A 19,150-nucleotide genomic window follows, 5' to 3' on the forward strand; every position below is an offset into this window, starting at 1 on the left:
TATTTGTTTTTACAGTTTACTTAAAATTTTAGATGTGTGAGAGACTTTTCTTTTGAATGTTAAAACAAAAAATATTCACAAGAGCACTGCTTGTCTGGGAAACTGGTGATCCTAAAACACAAATATTTACCACTGGAAGCCTGGAATTAATTTAGAGTATCCCAGAATTTAGACAAATGTTGCACACTACTCAACGTGTTTACAAACTTTTCATGACACATTGTTGTGATTGACATCAGACTATATAATGCATTACCAGATATTCTGTAATATGACAAAAAACATGTAATAATTATTTAAAAACAGATGAACTTGGGCCCACCAGAAGCATCAACTTACTGCTGAAAGTATTGCTACATTTTCAAAACGAGGACTTTTTAGGTCCCTAATTGTGGCAGTATATGGGCTCCTCTGACATTGTCTCACATAATGTCCTCCTTGGGGAGAGGACTAGGGCAGTGTCCTGGGGCAGATGACTTCCTCGTGGCTCCTACCTGCTCTATTCTTTTCTCCTCCCTCTGCTGTGGGATACTGCCTGGGGGATTCCCAGCTAGCGGTCATACATCTCCTTCATCTCTTTCAGGATCTTGATGCTCTCGGTATACCTCAGCTGATTCTTGTTGGACGCTTCTTTCCATCTGAACACAGTTATGTATATTAATACAATTGAACGCAGCTAGATAAACAATGTTTACTGACAGAATTTGTATCAACTTTTTTTACAATCAAGATTACATTCAGTTCAATAGTTGATATTCGACTCCACAATCTATTCATGTCAACAAAGTTAGCTTTTGTGATTATTTAGATGCCTTGGACTTACTTTTGCCTGATCTTTTTCCAGCGTTCTATGTGGTTGTATATGAGGGGACCAGACACAAGAGCTGTATCTGTAGACTGGTGACAAAGACAGATTGAAGCAATCAACCGTTTTACTGTGGTAAATATGAAAATGATGGCTAGGCATAGTAGATGTTATACAGTACCTTGCTGACGATAGGCTTTTCTGTGGGCGGGATCCTCAGATTGACAGGATCTCCAGAAGGGTTGAGAGGACAGGAGGTGGGCGGAGGGAGGCGATACACATTCTGTCCCTTCCCATTGAGCATGTCTGCAGCCTGGCAAGATGCAGGTGAAAAGTGAGAAAACAAATACTGGACAGAGAGCACTAATGAAAAATATATATTTATGCCCACATTGTGGGCATCTTTGTCCTGCTTTTTGGTTGTGAGCTTGCCTCCTCTTCCCCTATGCTGTGTGGGGGGCTTGGGGATGCAGCTCTCTCTCTGACCGCCGGGTTGTTCCTCATCCAGGCCCGGCAAATGGGGTAAAGTGGGGTACTGGTGGTGTACTGGGCCAGGTCCACACTGCGGTCAAACAACTTGATAATGTAGGCATCTAGCAGAGAGGGAGGAGAACAAATGATTGTATATGTAGGTGAATATCTAGAGCTTGTAGAGTTAGTGAGTGAGAGAGAAAAGGTTTTTAAAAGTCAAACGATCTGTGTTTGGCAGGGGATTGACATCTGCAGCGGAATTACTTTGTTTATGTTGGTTACTCTCTGTTAAGCTATCATCCATCTCTTTCCGTTTCTTCCTCCGGTGCTGTGGGAACCGTGACGATGGCCTATGACATCAACGACGAGGGAAAGGGGACAGGTCAAGGCCTTTCAGTGTCTAACAGCCACAGTCAGATGTGTTTAAAAAAAACTCATAATGCTTACCGCTTCCCAGCAGAAGATGGAGACACATCCCTATGGAAGAAACAGGCAATCGGAATTACTACAGAAGTAGTGGAACCACAATAGGCTACTGAGTGAGTCTAAATAGCATACTTCGTTTATTATAAATTATAAGTTGGAATACCAGAAGAAAAAAAAAAATGTTACGGACATACTTGCTCAGAGGCTCTTCTGCCATCTTTGTCTCATCTTCATTTTGCTCCCTGGAAAAACAGCAAAACCAACATTTCCCATCACCTAAGCTTGATTAGATAGTGCACAGCCAAGGAAAGGATCCTGAAGCTGTGAGTTTCAGTGTCAAGCCAGTTAATGTGCTGTATCTTTCCAAATAAAATAAAAACACCAACCTCTCACTGTCACTCTTCTCTACCAGCCCCTGTAATACTGCATCTAGTCGGCTGCGTGCAGCACTCCCCTCTGCATCTGACAAACATAAATAAACAGTCGACTTTGCTTAGGAGAGATATAATAATTCCAGTAGCTAGTGTTAAGTCCCACTGTATTGTCAGCTGAATTGGTTTTTGGTTTTGAAATGTTTAAGCTCTCACCTGGCTTCTCAGTCTTGATCTTGACGTGATGCATGATCAGTCTACCCGTTCACACTAACGTTCAGAAATCCCCAAAACAAAATATAAAATACAAGTTAGTTGGTAGCTAGCTAAAACGACAAGTTTTAAAAGATTATGTACAGGGAAACACTGATGCAAAATATGCAGCTAGATATTAAATGACCCAAAACGACTGTTGTTGTGCTAGTTAATGTAAACTAACGCAAATTGAAGCAGTATTTTCTTGAGTAAGCGTGTGTAGACGCATTATTCGAATTATGTCTATTTGATATATAACTTTTCATCAGCAGAAAATTATTGTTGAATTAATATCCAAATGCCACGTATCTATACATAGAACAGTTAGTTTTGTTACCCTCCAACAACTAAGTAGCTGACTGGTTGGTTACCGCGGTGGTCGGATTTGTTTCAGAAGACTTTCCTCTTCCGCGCGCAGGTCGCTTCCTTTCTACTGGTTGTACAATGTGGAGTCGACTACACGAGTATCATTGGTTCAGATCAATGTCTGTCACTTACCAACTTTTTCTAGATTGGCCAGAATCGATCGTTGGCGATAATGAGGTTCTCGGTAAAGATAAACTCAAGATTATTGAATCTGTCAAATAGTTTAATTAAAAGTTATCCTGCGAGGAATGTACCATTTAGAAAAGTAGAACTAATTGTCTAGACTATGCATATGATTTTACTAATCGAACTATTTTATTTCGCCGTTTGGTTGCCCGGTAACTGACACAAGCCCAAACCGGATAAAAACCCGGAAGGCGCATTATGTTTTCCTTTCATTGAATCAACCGAGGCAGTGATCAAATCGAGATGCTCAAGTAACATTTACATGGAAAGTACGTGCTTTAAAAAAAAGTATTTAATACGTCATCGACGTCAGTGATCTAGCCTTTCTAAATGAACAAAAACTGTTTTAAACTGCAATGCTGTTAGCTAGCTAAATTACAGGGATAACTTTTTGCAGTGCCAGCTAATTAGCTAGTTGTCTCTTTTCACTCTCTTGTTAAATCAAATGCGTGTGTGCTAGGTATTTACCACTTTAACACTGTCTCATCCTATGATTATAGCTAAGAGTTGTCTACATGTGAGCTATAACACTTCTCTGCCCAGTGTGTGAGTTGGTGCCGGTGGTACTGTCAACATGAAATCCAGGTGAGGCGTGGAACAAGTAATTAGGAATGCAGCGCAACCGTTTTCAAACCAGAACGATATGTTTTTGCCACAATGAAAATGGTCACCTTTTGTCTCTCTTGCTCTCTTAGTGGTGCTGCTCTGTTCACAAGGAAGAATCCCTTCCCGTCAGACCCACCTCTAGGAAAAACACATTACAACCCCTCATGCACCAAGAAGCTTCCAAGGCAACAGAGGAAAACCGTAAGAACTGGACTTCAGGGGCTGTCAGGGTCTTTTCCAAATATACATACTCCAATACAGTAAATAAATGTATTGTCATTAGTCTCCTCATCAAACTTTAGCTTTTTTCCTGGTTTGTCTTAGACCCTGAGCCCTGTTCGCCTTGCCCAGCTGTCCAGCCCTCCTCTCCAGACACACTCACTGAGCCCAGAGGACCAGTGCTTCCTTGGGGCAGCCAACCACTTTGTCCTCTGTCCTCCTCCTGCCACAGAGGCCCAGCCTAGGTTCTTAGAGTCCTGGCCCTCCACTGACCTTGGGTCCTCCCCGGCCAACACTGCCGCCTCCCCGAACAGAGACACACTGACACTGGACCCAACATCGGGAAAGTCCCTGGTCTCCACTGGGGAAGGAGAGCAGGAAGATTCAGTGTTGGCAAAGTATGCTTAATACTATTTCTAAAATTACATGATGGTAATTTGTTTTATTTGTGACATGTCATTCAGCATTTGTGACCCTGCATCCTTATGTATGTCTTAATTATAGTGTGTATCATGATATCCACAATAAGCTTGCAGGTGATGAGTTCATAGGATTTTTGTATTGATTTATGGTGTTATGCCCTTGTCTCATTAGTAACTACAATAATTCCAGGTACATTGAACGTTTTCGTCACGGAAGGCCACAGAGTCGAGAGGAGCGGCAGCAGATGTCGGCAATGGTGGGAGAGGGCCAGCAGCCTTTCTGGTGGCTGTCCTCCTCCCCTCTACCCTCCTGTTCTACACCCACTCAAACCACTGACATAGGTACTTCACTTGGATCATTCATTGTTCTTTACATCTCATTGAAACTCACAAAAAGTGTTGCTGGCTCTATAAAACAAGGAATCTAGTGACCGTTGTGATGCATTTGACCAACTCTTGCTCTGCTCTCCATTTCAAATCAAAGTTTATTGGTCAAGTACACAGTTTAGCAGATGTTATAGCGGGTGCAGCGAAATCTTATGTTACTAGCTCCTAACAATGCAGTCAAATGTCAAACAATTAAAACATTAATTTTTTTAAAGGAAAGAAATCAAGAAAGTCAGGCCGAATCCAATTAACAACCCAAATAGCACTGAATCAAAATGCAATCTATACACCGGATGAATATGTACAGCAGTAGCTATATTAGTGAGATATATCAAGAATCAAGTATATAAATAAATATGCTGTGTATAAACAGTAAAATACAATGCCTACTCATTCATTCCCCCTTTATGTACACAGGCCTTTCCCTTAAAGACTCAGCCACCACCCTCAGTCCAGTTGGGCAGTTTTGGCATGGCACCACCCTCTCCCCATGCAGGGGACTCCTTGATCTTAGTGCCATGGTGAGTACATCATCGTCCTGTTCATGCTCCGTTTTGGTAAGTTTATTTTTGAGATGGTGAGATATATTGGTATTAGACAGGTGTATGTAATTCTGTCAAGTGTGCAAGAGCCAGAATGGCTGAAATGTATTAGAAGACTCCCCATGCAGAGTGCTGCTCCTCATAAATATTTGCATACCAACACCAGACGACATGTTCTGCCGAACCACTGTTTATATTAACTAGTTGGCAGCTGTTCCCTTTGATTATGCAACTGTGTTTGATGCCTTCGTTAATACCCCTTCTGGTCAAAACACCGCTCCATATCCAGCTTGCTGCATATCCCTGAGGGAATGAGCTGAACTCGATATGTAACTGATGTGAGCTTTTATAGAACTGAGCCATAAAGAGTGTTCAAAACAGAACCCGCTGAGGGCTCAGTTACACAACATTGTGAATGTTCTAGAATGTTGGTGATAGAAATGGTGACAGGAGATGATGCCTCTGGTGCACTCACTGGCCTCTCTTTCTGATCCCCCTGGCAGGGCCTGTCAGACTCCTCTCACGGTGACCTTGGAGACTCAGAGATACTGCATCTACAGGAGAAGGCCAGTAGACTGCTACACAGAAGGTAGATATGCTGGGAGGAATGGAATACACTGAGCAGGGTTGGGGTCAATTAAATGTAATTCCGTCAGTTGCAATGAGGAGAATTGTATTAGTCTTACAAAAACTAAATGTTATGTTTTCAGTGAGCACTCACTCAGTAGTGGATCTATTCCCATCAGCTCTGAGGGCCTGGGCTGCTCCAATTTTTCCTCCCCTGTGAGCATAGATGAGCCAGTCCGAAGGCCTATAGTTACCAGTCTTATCGACTCAACCACTGGTGAGCCATGGGGGTTGGGAAGTTCAAAACATCTGATTTGCATGAATTTCCCTTGTCTCAACCACATTGCTTTTTCAAACTCCCAGAGCCACTCTTATTCTGTGCTCTTGCCACGTCCCTCATTTCTCATGGTCACAATTTAGTTTCCTTTTGCAACTTTCTTTATTCTCACTTTATCTGAATACACATATTGCAATAACTCTTCTTGTGCAACCGCTTCCTCAAGTTGTGGGGAACCTAGGCTCAGCAGACCTCTATGCTGGAACCGCGCCCAAACCGTCTGTGGTTGGTCCCCCGGACCCCCGCACATGCCCAGAGGAGGACATCCTGTTTCAGTGGCGTCTGAGGAGAAAGATGGAGCAGGCCAGTCAGTGGGTTCAGTCAAACCCACAGCAGGGTTACACCCTTCATCAGCACTCTGCCAGCTGTCAGGCTCACAAGGTACTTACCCCCTTGTCTACTACACCTGCTCTTAGAAAGAGTTTTTGAAGTCTCTTTGAAATGTCTGCCATTGTGTATTATAGTATTTTCCAATGCATTTAGGTAATCACAGATCATATGATTTGATTTGTTCCCCTTCGTTAGGTACAGCGGAATCCTCTCTCTGCTTATTCCTCTCATAGAGTTGCCCCCTCCCTCCCCATCTCCAGCCCCACCGTCTCTAAGTTGCAGCCGGATGCCCTGGTCCGTCCCCACATGCACCTCCTCTGTGACATCCTTCCTTGTACCGCTCAGCCCCACTCCCCTCCACCCAGCCACCAGAGGAGCCCAAAGAGGAGTGAGGTCTCTGGGGCCGACCGGACTGTCAGGCAGCCCAAAGCCCAGTTCAGCTCCACAGACGCGTCCACTGAGGAGCCCACTAGTAAACATGAGTCCTCTCCACCACCACCCGCCTTGTCTGAGACCACAGAGGAAGAGTGGGCAGTTCAACAGAGAAGAACCGAGAGGACAAAAAAGGAGACACTTCAGAAGGAGAGGAGTGAGAAGCGGACAGGGCCGTCCTGCAGAAAGAAGAAATCAGACAGGTATGACCTGTATCTAAGAGGGGTAACAGTTTGACTGAATGACATGTGGCCCAGTCTGTAAACTCAATGACAATATCTCTGTAGGTGTCACGTTGGTGACAGGGACCATGCTGAGAGGCCCAGCTATGCAGATTGGAGTGTGAGCCAACACCACACCAGAGGTAAAGACAGGGTCATCCCATGGAGGGAGGAGCCCAGCAGAGACTGGGGGCAACAGGAAAGGGGGCCGGGGGTAGTGAGAGAGGGCTGCCCTGGAGATCGTGCTCCACCACCCTCTCCCATACACAGTGCCCTGGGACAGGTCAGTTAACACCGTGGGTCATCAGCATCACTGATGCTAGATGCCATTAACACATTGAAGAAAGGCTGTTATGAATTTAAGTGTTACAATAATATTCATTTACTTTAGTCATTATTCATTTATCCAGGTTAGTTTAATTTAAATAAAGATATTAGTTGAGTAAAGCATATTAATTTACCTTGGCAGGTAGTTTCAGAGGTACTGTTCCTGACCACGGACTCTCCGGAACCGCCCAGAACCCCTGTGTCCTCTGACTCTCCCAGATACACGCCCCCACAATCCCCCGCCCCGCCTCCCAGTGCACAGCAGCCCCGGGAGGTCGTAGCTCAGCTGCTGCAGGAGGCTGAAGGTGAGACTGCCTGGTGCAGTGGGGACTGCTGACCTTAACTCTAGGTAGCAGAGGTGGAATAGACTCTGGCTGTATAATAGTGTGTGTAAATGGCCTCCAGTCAAGTTCCACCGGGACTGAATCGTAACTTGAACTTTTTCCCGAATATCCCATTCATATACATGCATTTCTTACTCTAAATAATAAGTTAGGATTTTGCCCTAAATGCTAAAGGGGTCTTTTGGGTGGCATAACAATTGAGTGATGCCATAGTCCTTTCTGTTATAGGAGTACATTGACTGTGTGGACCAGTGCCAGTTATCTATTTTCACTTCACCTTGCTGGTGTTCATGTGTACATTTCTGGCTATTTATACCTGTGTACAGTTAACATGTGCTCTAATATAACATTATGAACTCCTGGCATAGCTTTGCTAGAAAGTAGCTGAAGTTACAACAAAAAGAATCGGTAATGTAATCCAATGCTCCTAAAGTTACTTTTGTTATCTGCACAGTGACATTTTTAACTGCATATCTTTTCCCCCTTAAGATTCAGACGAGCAGGAGTTTAAAGATGACCCCTTACTGAAGGTCTTAAGGCAGCAGAGGAAGTGGGTGAAGGAGCAAATCAGGTAAAGAACTGGTATATGTTCCCTAGATACAGTATATCCTTCATTTATTTCATTGACCTTTCCTTTACTCATTAAAATAATGAGCTTATTAAAATATTTTCAGAGTACTTTCATAAGGTACTGTAATTATTCACTTTTATCCACATTTTGTGTTAGACTGAATTTCATATGGATTAAATTGAGATTTGTTTTTTGGTCACTGGCCTACACAATACCCCATAGTGTCAAAGTGGAATTATGTTATTAGAAATCTTTACAAATTTAAAAGCTGAAAAATGTCTTGCGTCAAGTATTCAACCCCTTTGTCATGGCAAGCCTAAATGCATTCAGGAGTAAAAATGTGCTTAACAAGTCACATAATAAATTGCATTGTTTCACAGTGCAATAAAAGTGGTTAGCATGATTTTTGAATGACTACCTCCTATGTACCCCACACAAACAATTATCTTTAAGGTCCCTCAGTCGAGCAGTGAATTTCTAACACAGATTCGACCACAATGGCCAGGGAGGTTTTCCAATACCTCACAAAGAAGGGTACCTATTGGTAGATGGGTAAACGAAGAAGAATATGAAAAAAGCAGACATTGAATATCCCTTTGAGCATTGTGAAGTTATTAATTACACTTTGGATGGTGTATCAATAAGTCACTACAAAGATACAGGTGTCCTTCCTAACTCATTTGCTGGAGTGGAAGGAAACCGCTCAGGGATTTCATGATGCCAATGGTGACAGAGTTTAATGACTGTGATAGGAAATTGCAGGGGATGGATCAACCACATTGTAGCTACTCCACAATACTAACCTAAAGGACCGTGTGAAAATAAGGAAGCCTGTACAGAATAAAAATATTCCAAAACATACATCCTGTTTGCAATAAGGCAATGAAGTAAAACTGCAAAAAATGTGGCAAAGCAATTCACCTTTTGTCCTGAATACAAAGTGCTATGTTTGGGGCAAATCCAACACATTACTGAGTACCATTCTCCATATCTTCAAGCCTAGTGGTGGCTGCATCATGTTATGGGTATGCTTGTAATCGTTAAGGACTGGGTAGTTTTTCAGGATTAAAAAAAACCTAATGGTGCAGGCAAAATCCTAGAGTGAAAACTTGGTTCCGTTGCTTTCCACCAGACACTGGGAGATGAATTAACCTGACAGTAACCTAAAGCACAAGGCCAAATCTACACTGGAGTTGGTTACCAAGAAGACGGTGAATGTTCCTGAGTGGCCGAGTAACAGTTTTGTATTAAATCTACTTGATAATCTATGGAAAGCCTTAAAATTCTCACAATGATCAACAACCAATTTGACAGTTTGAAACATTTTGAAAAGCATAATTGACAAATGTTACCTAATCCAGGTGTGAAAAGCTGTTAGACTTACCCAGAAAGATTCACAGCTGTAATCACTGTCAAAGGTGCTTCTATACATTTCTGTATTTCATTTTCAATAAATGTGGAATAATTTCTAAAAAGCTGGATGGTTGAAATCTTTTTTTTTTTCTTTTTTTTTGTAAATCAATTGTGAATTCAGGCTGTAACAACAATGTGGAATAGGTCCAGGGGTATACTTTCTCAAGGCACAGCCTTATTCTAAAATGGATTAAATAACTGTTCATCAATCTACACACACTATCCCATAATGACAAATCAAAAACAGGTTTTTAGAACCGGACAATGACCCTAAGCACACAGCCAAGACAATGCAGGAGTGGCTTCGGGACAAGTCCTTGAGTGGCCCAGCCAGAGCCTGGACTTGAACCTGTTCGAACATCTCGGGAAAGACCTGGAAATAACTGTGCAGCGACGCTCCCCATCCAGCCTGACAGAGCTTGAGAGGATCTGCAGAGAAGAATGAGAAACTCCACAAATACAGGTGTGCCAAGCTTGCAGCGTCATACCCAAGAAGACTCAAGGCCATAATCGCTGCCAAAAGTGCTTCAACAAAGTACTGAGTAAAGGGTCTGAATACTTATGTGATTGCGATTTGTATTTTTTTGCAAACATTTCTAAAAACCTCTCTTTGTCATTATGGAGTATTGTGTAGGTGGGGGGAAACAATTTAATCCATTTTAGAATAAGGCTGTAACATAACAAAATGTGGAAAAAGTCAAGGCGTCTGAATACATTCCGAATGCACTGTATAGTAAAATCATGATGTTATGCTGATTTGTTTTGTCTTTGGAGTAAAATGTTACATTTTATTTTCTCACATTGCAGACCCATATGATTCCTAGAGTGATATATTTGGCTATGCAAAGCGTTGAAGCAACCTTAGAACATGCTCTAAAAAATGTATTTTCTTTCAGAGAGGTAGACTCGCTGTTGGATGAATTCGAGGAAGAGTGAGCACTGGTGGTGTGCACACAGGGAACAAAAACAACCAATCAATTCAACAGCCTTTTTATTTGATTTTTGTACAGCAATATATAGTGCATTTATTTTTAACATTCTCTTCTTACAATAAATAGTTTGAAAATATACAACAACCTTACTGTTGAGTTTTGTGAACATACTTGATAATCTGAGTGTTAAAACATTTACTCATGACTTAGAGGGCATTAGACACTCCACACAATACAAATCAACATTTTCAATGGTTTTAGATCATATTTACAATGAATGATTCCATAAAAACATTTTAAGATTGAGTTAAATGGGATTCTTTTGGATGAGGGATGCTTTTAAATGAGGAATCTGTCCTGTATATATGTACAAACCTCAGAGAGAGCAGGGAATTTTAATGGTGTGATGGTGTAGTTAATGGGTGTTTTGGTACAGGCATGCACCAGTTCCTTGGTGAGTGTTTGATATGTCTGTTGGAGAGTGTGCCTGTATTTGTGTGTGTGTGAATAGTTTACCAAGCTACCAATTACTTCACACTGGAAGAAGTTAAGCTACAATAAAGTTACCCTTAACGACATTTTTATTTTCTTTATTAACTAAAATTAATTTGAAAAGCGTTCACTACATCAAACTACTTTGTGATAAATTATATTTAAGTTTGAAATGTCAGACTACAAATTGCAAGAACAGTTCACAGAATGTGTAATTTAGCATATTAAACAACTGTTTCAAGTGAGAACTAGAAAATAGTAATACTGAAAAAGAAAGGAACAGGCTCCGTCCCTCTCTTCGCCCCAACCTGGGCTCGAAACAGTGACCGTTGCACACATCAACTGACACCCACGAAGCATCGTTACCCATCGCGCCACAAAAGCCGCGGAACAACCACTTCAGGTCTCAGAGCGAGTGACGTCACAGATTGAAACGCTATTAGCGCGCACCACCGCTAACTAACTAGCCATTTCACATCAGTTACACTTACTACATCCATATTTTCTTTTTGCAAAAAAAGTTGTGTAATTCCAGTAGTTAGCTACACAACTACTTTTTTTCCCCATGTAGCAAACTACATAATACCAAGATTTGAACTGCCACCAAGCTACTGCAAAATGTAGTTAAAGTACTAGTTGAACTACATGTAGTGTACTACTCCCCAACACTGGTTCCTATGGATTGTGTGTGTATGTTCCTAGGGTGTGTATGCTCATGGTTCAGAGTGGGACAGGTGTGTGGAGTTCTCCCCCTGCAGCATAGGGGCAGATATGATGAGGATGCCTTCAGGCGACACAGCCGACTCCACAGCCATGGAGTCCACTCCCTCTGGAATCCTGTAGCGCCGGTTGAACTGTCGTGTCACCAGCCCTGACCCATCCTGCAAACACACGTTTATAGTGAACACAGTCAGTGAGGAATGCTCATTTTCAGGCTAACAAGTGGTCTGGTTTCCAGTCTGGTCGGTAGTTGGTTGAAGCAGAAACGGACTGCATAGTAACCAGGCTATATTCAATGTCTGTCATCACACTATGGAAGTGTGATTATGAACAGAGAACAACTCTTGCATAATACATGTAACACAGTAGTTGCTTACTTTTTTCTCTTTGTGTTTCCCTTGGACCTCCACAAAGTCTCCTGTCACCTTGACCATCAGCTCCTCTGGGTTGAAGTGTTTCACATCAACCTGAACTGTGAATCCTTTGTGGTCACAACACACCTGGCAACATGGGAAGATACCCAATATTACTACTCAAATTGACACTATTGCTGCTTTATTACTGCTGGTTTAATCTACTTCTGTAATTCTATTCAAACGATACGAAAATGCAAGAGCACCTGCCGTAAATGGGCATTCATTAAAATGTCAGTAGAATATAGAAAGTAAAACACACAATTCATTTAGCAATGTTACCTCATTGATACAGAACAAAGTCATGAAAAATGAATCCAGAAATGGTTTAATCAGTGAGAAATTAGAGCACTGCATGCATGCAGTGTAACGGGAATAAACCTACCAGTGCAGGGCCAGTGTGCTCGGTCACTGGGGTGAGCAGCTCCGACGGCGTGAATGAGTACAGCCCGAATGTCCCGTTCAGCCCGGGAAGAAGAGGCGGCAGGACCCTCTCCCATGCGATACCACTGGCTGGAAAAGTGGGTGGCAGATCGAAGTCCATTTCACTTCTGAGGTAAAAAAAAATGAAATATGCAGTGATTACTACAGCCTTTCACAACCATATGGGCCGATGATGTTACAAATATTCTGGGCCACAGGGAGAAATAGCAAATGGGAAAAATGATAGTCCAATAAATGTAGGTCTATTCGAGAAAATATTAGCCTAATAGAAGTTGTTAGAATGAAGCAAGAAATAATTCAACCATAATATACCCGCTGCTTCACTGCTGAGGTACAGAAAGTGATTGATTCGTAAAGGCTACAGCGATGGTTTTTATAGTCCTTGTCAAATCTGGAATATTGCAGTAAATAATACCAAATTCGCTTGAACAATCAAAGACCTTTCAAATTGTTGCTGGGAAGAGTCACAGTGTAAAATCCCAGAGACGCAGAGTCGTTAGCATTTACCGTTATGAGATGCCTGCAAATCCTATTATGTTCTGACTGCCAATAGGATGGATTGCTGCGTCCGTGTATCTGACTCTGCCCTTTTCCCTGACATAAATTGTGGAAGTGCGAGTTAAGGTCTGTATTTATGATAGCAGGAGTTGCATAATGAGGCGGGAACTTCGCTGTAAAACACCCTGCATTGCTTTGGATTCACCACCAGACCCCCTGGGAATTATGATTTTGTTTTAGTTGTGATCAAAGGCTTCGATAGAATAGGGACCTGCCTTAAGGAACACTCCTCCCTATCATATCAACCTATATATGAGGAACTTTTACCATATTCTCCATCATATAGCTTTACAATCCTCCTTCAAAATCATAACGCTTTTTCATTTAATTTTAGATAAATTGTATGCATTATACAATTTCACTTTCTCAGAGTTTGTTGCTGTATCTTATCCATTACTTTCCAGGATTGTCTGTTTAAAAATAACATCAAAGGGGTGACCCCCCAAACAGTGCATCCGTGCCAGACAGCATGGGACAGTAAAGGGTGATATGCCGCGTTCAAGTGGTAGTCAGAACTGGGATACTCGTACATTTCTGATTTGCTAACTGATTGCATGCGGACGTGTACTGTATCCTGTAACCACGACCAGTTAGCAAGTCGTGAATGTGAGTTTCCTAGTTCCGACTACCACGTAAACGTGGCAATATTCACATGCCAGTGTACGTGTGATAATAGGAATGTTTCCATCTCATGCACCTTTTAAATTAACCTAACATGGTTGTTTTCCTTGACACCTGTTGAGAGCTCTGGTGGAGCCCTTTTTAGTGATTTGGCAATTGGCATTCAACACAGCCAAAAGCGGTAATCTCAATACAGTGTTCTGCCAGACAACAGTTCAGACGCTTCCTTCTACGGATACACTGCATAACGGACTGGACTGCTCAATAATTGCTGTTACAGATTCCCTGAAAAGTGATTAAATATTGCAATTTTATTTTCTGACAGGCTTAAAATGATTATCCATTAGGCCTACACTGCATAAACTGTGCTTATCCCGGGTTAATAATTGGGCAATGTGATTTTTTATCTTCCACCTCCACTTATTAAACAGAGGTTGAACAAGGTCACAAACATTGTCAATGTCACACCATATAAAAAATATTTTTCCAAACACTGGAATGTTAAAGATGTTACAATATTTATTTTATAGGTCTACATACTTAAGATTTTTCTGTTACATTGTTTATGTAATGATCTTTTGATCAATGTGAAGCAGGTGTTAAAGCACACTAATCTTCAATAACATTGGCCTCATTTGGAAATCTTTCTATTCAAAGAAAAAATATTTAATATTTTTTATAATTCTGTCATTTCTAGAGATAGAAATCCCAAAGAGAGGGATGAACAAATCCGTGATTAATGTTGGCCAGCCTCCCCGAACCACTTTGTCCTGGAGAGGAATGGGGGCGTATTAAAACGACCTTATAATAATTAGGTCATTATGACATGCAGGGTGAACATCATGTTCTACAATTACATTGACACCACATCCACAACAATGTCATATAAGCCTCCTGCATGTCACATGTCTTAGCACTTCCTCGATTGGGTATCTTGACCATCCATCACACACATCTGAGTTGTGTTTACATCCACTGCCTCTTGACCCCATTTAGAGCAGACAGTTGTGTGACTTATACAACCCTGGCAGACTCAATGGACATGTGTTAAGTACTGGAGCTGGTGGGACGACGTGTCCTTCCTGCTATGGCGTCGGTTGGTAATAGAAGTAGTCTTTGAGTACCTAAAAACAGCTTCAACCATGATCCTGAAGAGAGGGGGGTGGTAACATTTGCTACATAGGCCAATCTCTTATTAAAATCAATGCCTAAGGCGGACCTCATTTAAAGACTTAATCATAATGCTGCAATCATAAAGTACTTTACTGGTTAATATCTCATCACTGTTGGAATTGTTTACACTGTGAGAGTACAAAGGAAACTATGAATACATTATCTGGAATAAGTATGTTGTTATTGTGAGCAGTGTTACACAAACTGACTTATATTAAACACAAAGCCAATTGGATATTGTTATCCAAAGCTATGCGCATACCATTCATATTATCCATAGGAGCCAAATGTCTAATGAAATGCACACTAGACCACGATCTAGCATAAGCTCAAAACCTTATTACAGCAAATAAAAAAAGCATACACTTCCATTTAATTTAGAAAGTTTATGAATTTGCCATTTATTTTTGTCATACATACCATTCGCCTGTTTAACCTTCCAAATTTACTCAAACGTGTTGAGCCATCCACACACTAGACACAATTTTGGGAAAAGGTGCAGTGTTCACAGGACATCTTCCCACTCATTAAAGCCCAGAAAAAAATTACTATGATTATCCATTGAGATCAACTACACATTTAACTATTTCAAACTGTTAGATTTGTCTATTAATTCTGTCATGGTCAAGTTTTATACAGTAGGAAGCTTTCTTGTTTCCCGCCTTGTCCGTCTCAGGGAATGCCAAGTGGAATGGTGAAGGAGAGGTAGTCGCCCACCTCACCCCATGCTGCTCTGAAGTGTTGGAATATGGTTATCCATGTGGTGAGTACTGCAACCCACAGTAGCAACCCCAGCCCTGAACGCTTTACATCTGAAAGAGAGATGTAATTTATTGTAGTCATGTTTGCATAGAAACTGCATACTTTCACTAATACTTACACTAATGTTAAAATAATACAAAGCCAACTTTGTTTTAGCTGGATCATCTTATCTCATCATGGATCATAGGCCTACATCTCATAAGACACACAACCTGTAACATAAATGTATTATTTATCCAGTATGTGGATGAGCCACAACAAACCTGGACAACTAATCATTTGTACAGGAATCTTTAGCTATATTAATTCACAGAACCTTCTCTGTGTACTCACATGTTTTGATCTGGAGTTGTTCAGTATATGTTGGCTTTACAAAGGCCTCTTTGAAAAACCACACCACATTCACCAGCCACAGGAACGGAAGGAATGCAAATCCCCCTGAGAGAGAGAGAAAGTCATTACAGTATTACTACACACACACACACACTTGAAGTCGGAAGTTTACATACACTTAGGTTGTAAAACTTGTTTGTTTTTCAACCACTCCACAAATTTCTTGTTAACAAACTATAGTTTTGGCAAGTCGGTAAGGACATCTACTTTGTGCATGACAAGTAATTTTTCCAACAATTGTTTACAGACAGATTATTTAACTTATAATTCACTGTATCACAATTCCAGTGGGTCAGAAGTTTCCATACACTAAGTTGACTGTGCATTTAAACAGCTTGGAAAATTCCAGAAAATTATATCATGGCTTTAGAAGCTTCTGATTGACTCATGATGTCAATTAGCTTATTGGAGGTGTACCTGTGGAGGTATTTCAAGGCCTACCTTCAAACTCAGTGCCTCTTTGCTTGACATCATGGGAAAATCAAAAGAAATCAGCCAAGACCTCAGAAAATAAATTGTAGACCTCCACAAATCTGGTTCATCCTTGGGAGAAATGTCCAAACGCCTGAAGGTACCACGTTCATCTGTACAAACAATAGTACATAAGTATAAACACCATGGGACCACGCAGCTGTCATATCGCTCAGGAAGGCGACGCGTTCTGTCTCCTAGAGATGAACGTACTTTGGTGCGAAAGGTGCAAATCAATCCCAGAACAACAGCAAAAGACCTTGTGAAGATGCTGGAGGAAACAGGTACAAAAGTATCTATATCCACAGTAAAACGAGTCCTATAGACATAACCTGAAAGGCCGCTCAGCAAGGAAGAAGCCACTGCTCCAAAAGTGCCATAAAAAAGCCAGACTAAGGTTTTCAACTGCACATGGGGACAAAGATTGTACTTTTTGGAGAAATGTCCTCTGGTCTGATGAAACAAAATCTGACAAGATCTGTTTGGTCATAATGACCATCTTTATGTTTGGAGGAAAAAGGGGGAGGCTTGCAAGCCAAAGAACACCATCCCAACCGTGAAGCACAGGGGTGGCAGCATCATGTTGTGGGGTTGCTTTGCTGCAGGAGGTACTGGTGCACTTCACAAAATAGATGGCATCATAAGGTAGGAAAATTGTGGATATATTGAAGCAACATCTCAAGACATCAGTCAGGAAGTTAAAGCTTGGTCGCAAATGGGTCTTCCAAATGGACAATGACCCCAAGCATACTTCCAAAGTTGTGGCAAAATGGATTAAGGACAACAAAGTCAAGGTATTGGAGTGGCCATCACAAAGCCCTGACCTCAATCCCATAGAAAATGTGTGGGCAGAACTGAAAAAGCGTGTACGAGCAAGGAGGCCTACAAACCTGACTCAGTTACACCAGCTCTGTCAGGAGGAATGGGCCAAAATGCACCCAACTTATTGTGGGAAGGTTGTGGAAGGCTACCTGAAACATTTGACCTAAATTAAACAATTTAAAGGCAACGCTACCATATACTAATTGAGTGCATGTAAACTTCTGACCCACTGGGAATGTGATAAAAGAAATAAAAGCTGAAATAAATCACTACTATTTTTCTGACATTTCGCATTCTTTAAATTTTTTTTGACCTAATACAGGGAATGTTTACTAGGATTAAATGTCAGGAATTGTGAAAAACTGAGTTTAAATGTATTTGTCTAAGGTGTATGTAAACTTCAGACTTCATCCACAGGTACATGTCCAATTGACTCAAATGATGTCAATTAGCCTATTAGAAGCTTCTAAAGCCATGACATCCTTTTCTGGAATTTTCCAAGCTGTTTTAAGGCAGAGTCAACTTAGTGTATGTAAACTTCTGACCCACTGGAATTGTGATACAGTGAATTATAAGTGAAATAATCTGTCTGTAAACAATTGTTGGAAAAATTACTTGTGTCATGCAAAGTAGATGTCCTAAACGACTTGCCAAAACTATAGTTTGTTTACAAGAAATTTGTGGAGTGGTTGAAAAATGATTTCTAATGACTCCAACCTAAGTGTACGTAAACTTCCGACTTCAACTGTGTGTGTGTACATACACACAACGTTGTGAAAACATCAATTCACAACACTAACATTGGGTAGTTCATTAAATGTTTTTATCTTTGAACCATGCCAGGGGATTTCACGTGGCTTATAATTAGAGCACAACAACACTTGGTAGTTCACTACCAACTTACCTAAATAGTATTTCCTGCAAAGGGTGAGTTTCTCCTCATTGGGAAGGCGCTCTAGGTTCATGTTGATTTCCTGTTATTTCCCCCTTCGTATTGACAGCTTTTCAAAGAGACCTTGAAGTACGAAGGAAGAGTAAAAGTGAGAGGGTCTTTTGAAGATCTAGACTGGCACATTTCGGCTTCATGAAACTGCCCGTCTGTAAAATGAGGGTGCCCCCTATCGATAAGAGTGGAACAAGTCTTGTGTTTCCACCCAACTTTTGCCTGGCTATCTTCCCAGATTACACGATAAAATAACATATTTAAACACCAATTTTGCTAACTATTGAAGTATTTTAAGGGGAAATGTGTAGGCTGTTTTGAAAAAACAGTCGAAAATACTGCGTGCTGGATGGCTAACAATATATGCTACAATGTTAACAGCAATTGTCCTCTATAGGAACCACTATTACAGAAAAGACAGCATTAATAATATTTTCCGAGGCTTTTACCTGTAATCTTTAATTAAATAGATGTCAAATAGCTCTAAATTGCTTGACAAATTAACGTTAAAAAGCTCAAACCATCAACACAAAAGAGCATTTCAACTCGTTCCTTTCTGCTTCCTGCTCCAGTTTTCTGAAGAGGGGGATGTGACATCCATCCTGCCCCACCGCCAGTTCATTGTGGGTAATGTAGTTCAGCTAGCGTAAATACAAACGTATGTTTTGGCATTAAATTAAAATATATTTCAACAGTGTAATTCACTTATGCTTGTAGTAAATCACCTATGATTTCTGACAGTGCAGATTATCTGAATTGCCATGCAAAAGATATGTAAAATATGTGCCTTGCAGTTGCACAATTACTG

General features: G+C 41.1%; 4 protein-coding genes across 11 annotated transcripts; 1 reads left to right on the forward strand and 3 right to left on the reverse strand.

The window, feature by feature from the left end:
• Positions 1-2: 2 nt before the first annotated feature.
• Positions 3-2,813, reverse strand: LOC115177346 (protein lin-37 homolog). 2 transcript variants are annotated; one of them, XM_029738043.1, is made up of 10 exons: positions 2,700-2,813; positions 2,290-2,343; positions 2,089-2,164; positions 1,897-1,944; positions 1,724-1,753; positions 1,541-1,626; positions 1,238-1,398; positions 987-1,118; positions 824-897; positions 3-638 (listed from the first exon to the last, which is right to left on the reverse strand). In XM_029738043.1, the coding sequence occupies exons 2-10, from the start codon at positions 2,321-2,323 to the stop codon at positions 551-553; spliced, it is 729 nt and encodes a 242-aa protein (XP_029593903.1). In that variant the 5' UTR covers positions 2,324-2,343; positions 2,700-2,813; the 3' UTR covers positions 3-550. The 2 variants fall into 2 exon arrangements, with proteins under 2 accessions (XP_029593903.1, XP_029593902.1); XM_029738042.1 differs by having other exon boundaries at positions 2,666-2,749.
• On the forward strand, positions 1,621-10,666 carry proser3 (proline and serine rich 3). Of its 5 annotated transcripts, none has more exons than XM_029738032.1 (14): positions 1,621-1,815; positions 3,381-3,465; positions 3,576-3,687; positions 3,811-4,103; positions 4,318-4,469; positions 4,932-5,035; positions 5,560-5,645; positions 5,767-5,900; positions 6,127-6,341; positions 6,486-6,925; positions 7,010-7,226; positions 7,413-7,575; positions 8,104-8,185; positions 10,495-10,666. In XM_029738032.1, the coding sequence occupies exons 2-14, from the start codon at positions 3,455-3,457 to the stop codon at positions 10,532-10,534; spliced, it is 2,049 nt and encodes a 682-aa protein (XP_029593892.1). In that variant the 5' UTR covers positions 1,621-1,815; positions 3,381-3,454; the 3' UTR covers positions 10,535-10,666. The 5 variants fall into 5 exon arrangements, with proteins under 5 accessions (XP_029593892.1, XP_029593893.1, XP_029593895.1 ...); XM_029738033.1 differs by lacking the exons at positions 1,621-1,815; positions 10,495-10,666 and adding exons at positions 3,018-3,149; positions 9,318-9,671; XM_029738035.1 differs by lacking the exon at positions 1,621-1,815 and adding an exon at positions 3,020-3,149 and having other exon boundaries at positions 3,576-3,710.
• On the reverse strand, positions 10,573-13,205 carry LOC115177349 (alpha-crystallin B chain-like). Of its 3 annotated transcripts, none has more exons than XM_029738047.1 (4): positions 13,107-13,205; positions 12,541-12,706; positions 12,120-12,242; positions 10,573-11,903 (listed from the first exon to the last, which is right to left on the reverse strand). In XM_029738047.1, the coding sequence occupies exons 2-4, from the start codon at positions 12,697-12,699 to the stop codon at positions 11,736-11,738; spliced, it is 450 nt and encodes a 149-aa protein (XP_029593907.1). In that variant the 5' UTR covers positions 12,700-12,706; positions 13,107-13,205; the 3' UTR covers positions 10,573-11,735. The 3 variants fall into 3 exon arrangements, with proteins under 3 accessions (XP_029593907.1, XP_029593909.1, XP_029593908.1); XM_029738049.1 differs by lacking the exon at positions 13,107-13,205 and adding an exon at positions 13,040-13,054; XM_029738048.1 differs by lacking the exon at positions 13,107-13,205 and adding an exon at positions 12,912-13,042.
• A 2,117-nt stretch (positions 13,206-15,322) lies between these two features.
• psenen (presenilin enhancer, gamma-secretase subunit) lies at positions 15,323-18,938 on the reverse strand. The gene is made up of 4 exons (XM_029738050.1): positions 18,792-18,938; positions 18,304-18,414; positions 16,047-16,151; positions 15,323-15,763 (listed from the first exon to the last, which is right to left on the reverse strand). Exons 2-4 carry the CDS (start codon positions 18,362-18,364, stop codon positions 15,624-15,626), a joined length of 306 nt encoding a protein of 101 aa, XP_029593910.1. The 5' UTR covers positions 18,365-18,414; positions 18,792-18,938; the 3' UTR covers positions 15,323-15,623.
• Between the last annotated feature and the right edge of the window lie 212 nt (positions 18,939-19,150).

This window comes from Salmo trutta, chromosome 37 (assembly GCF_901001165.1).
Source record: "Salmo trutta chromosome 37, fSalTru1.1, whole genome shotgun sequence".
Taxonomy (NCBI): Eukaryota; Metazoa; Chordata; class Actinopteri; order Salmoniformes; family Salmonidae; genus Salmo; species Salmo trutta.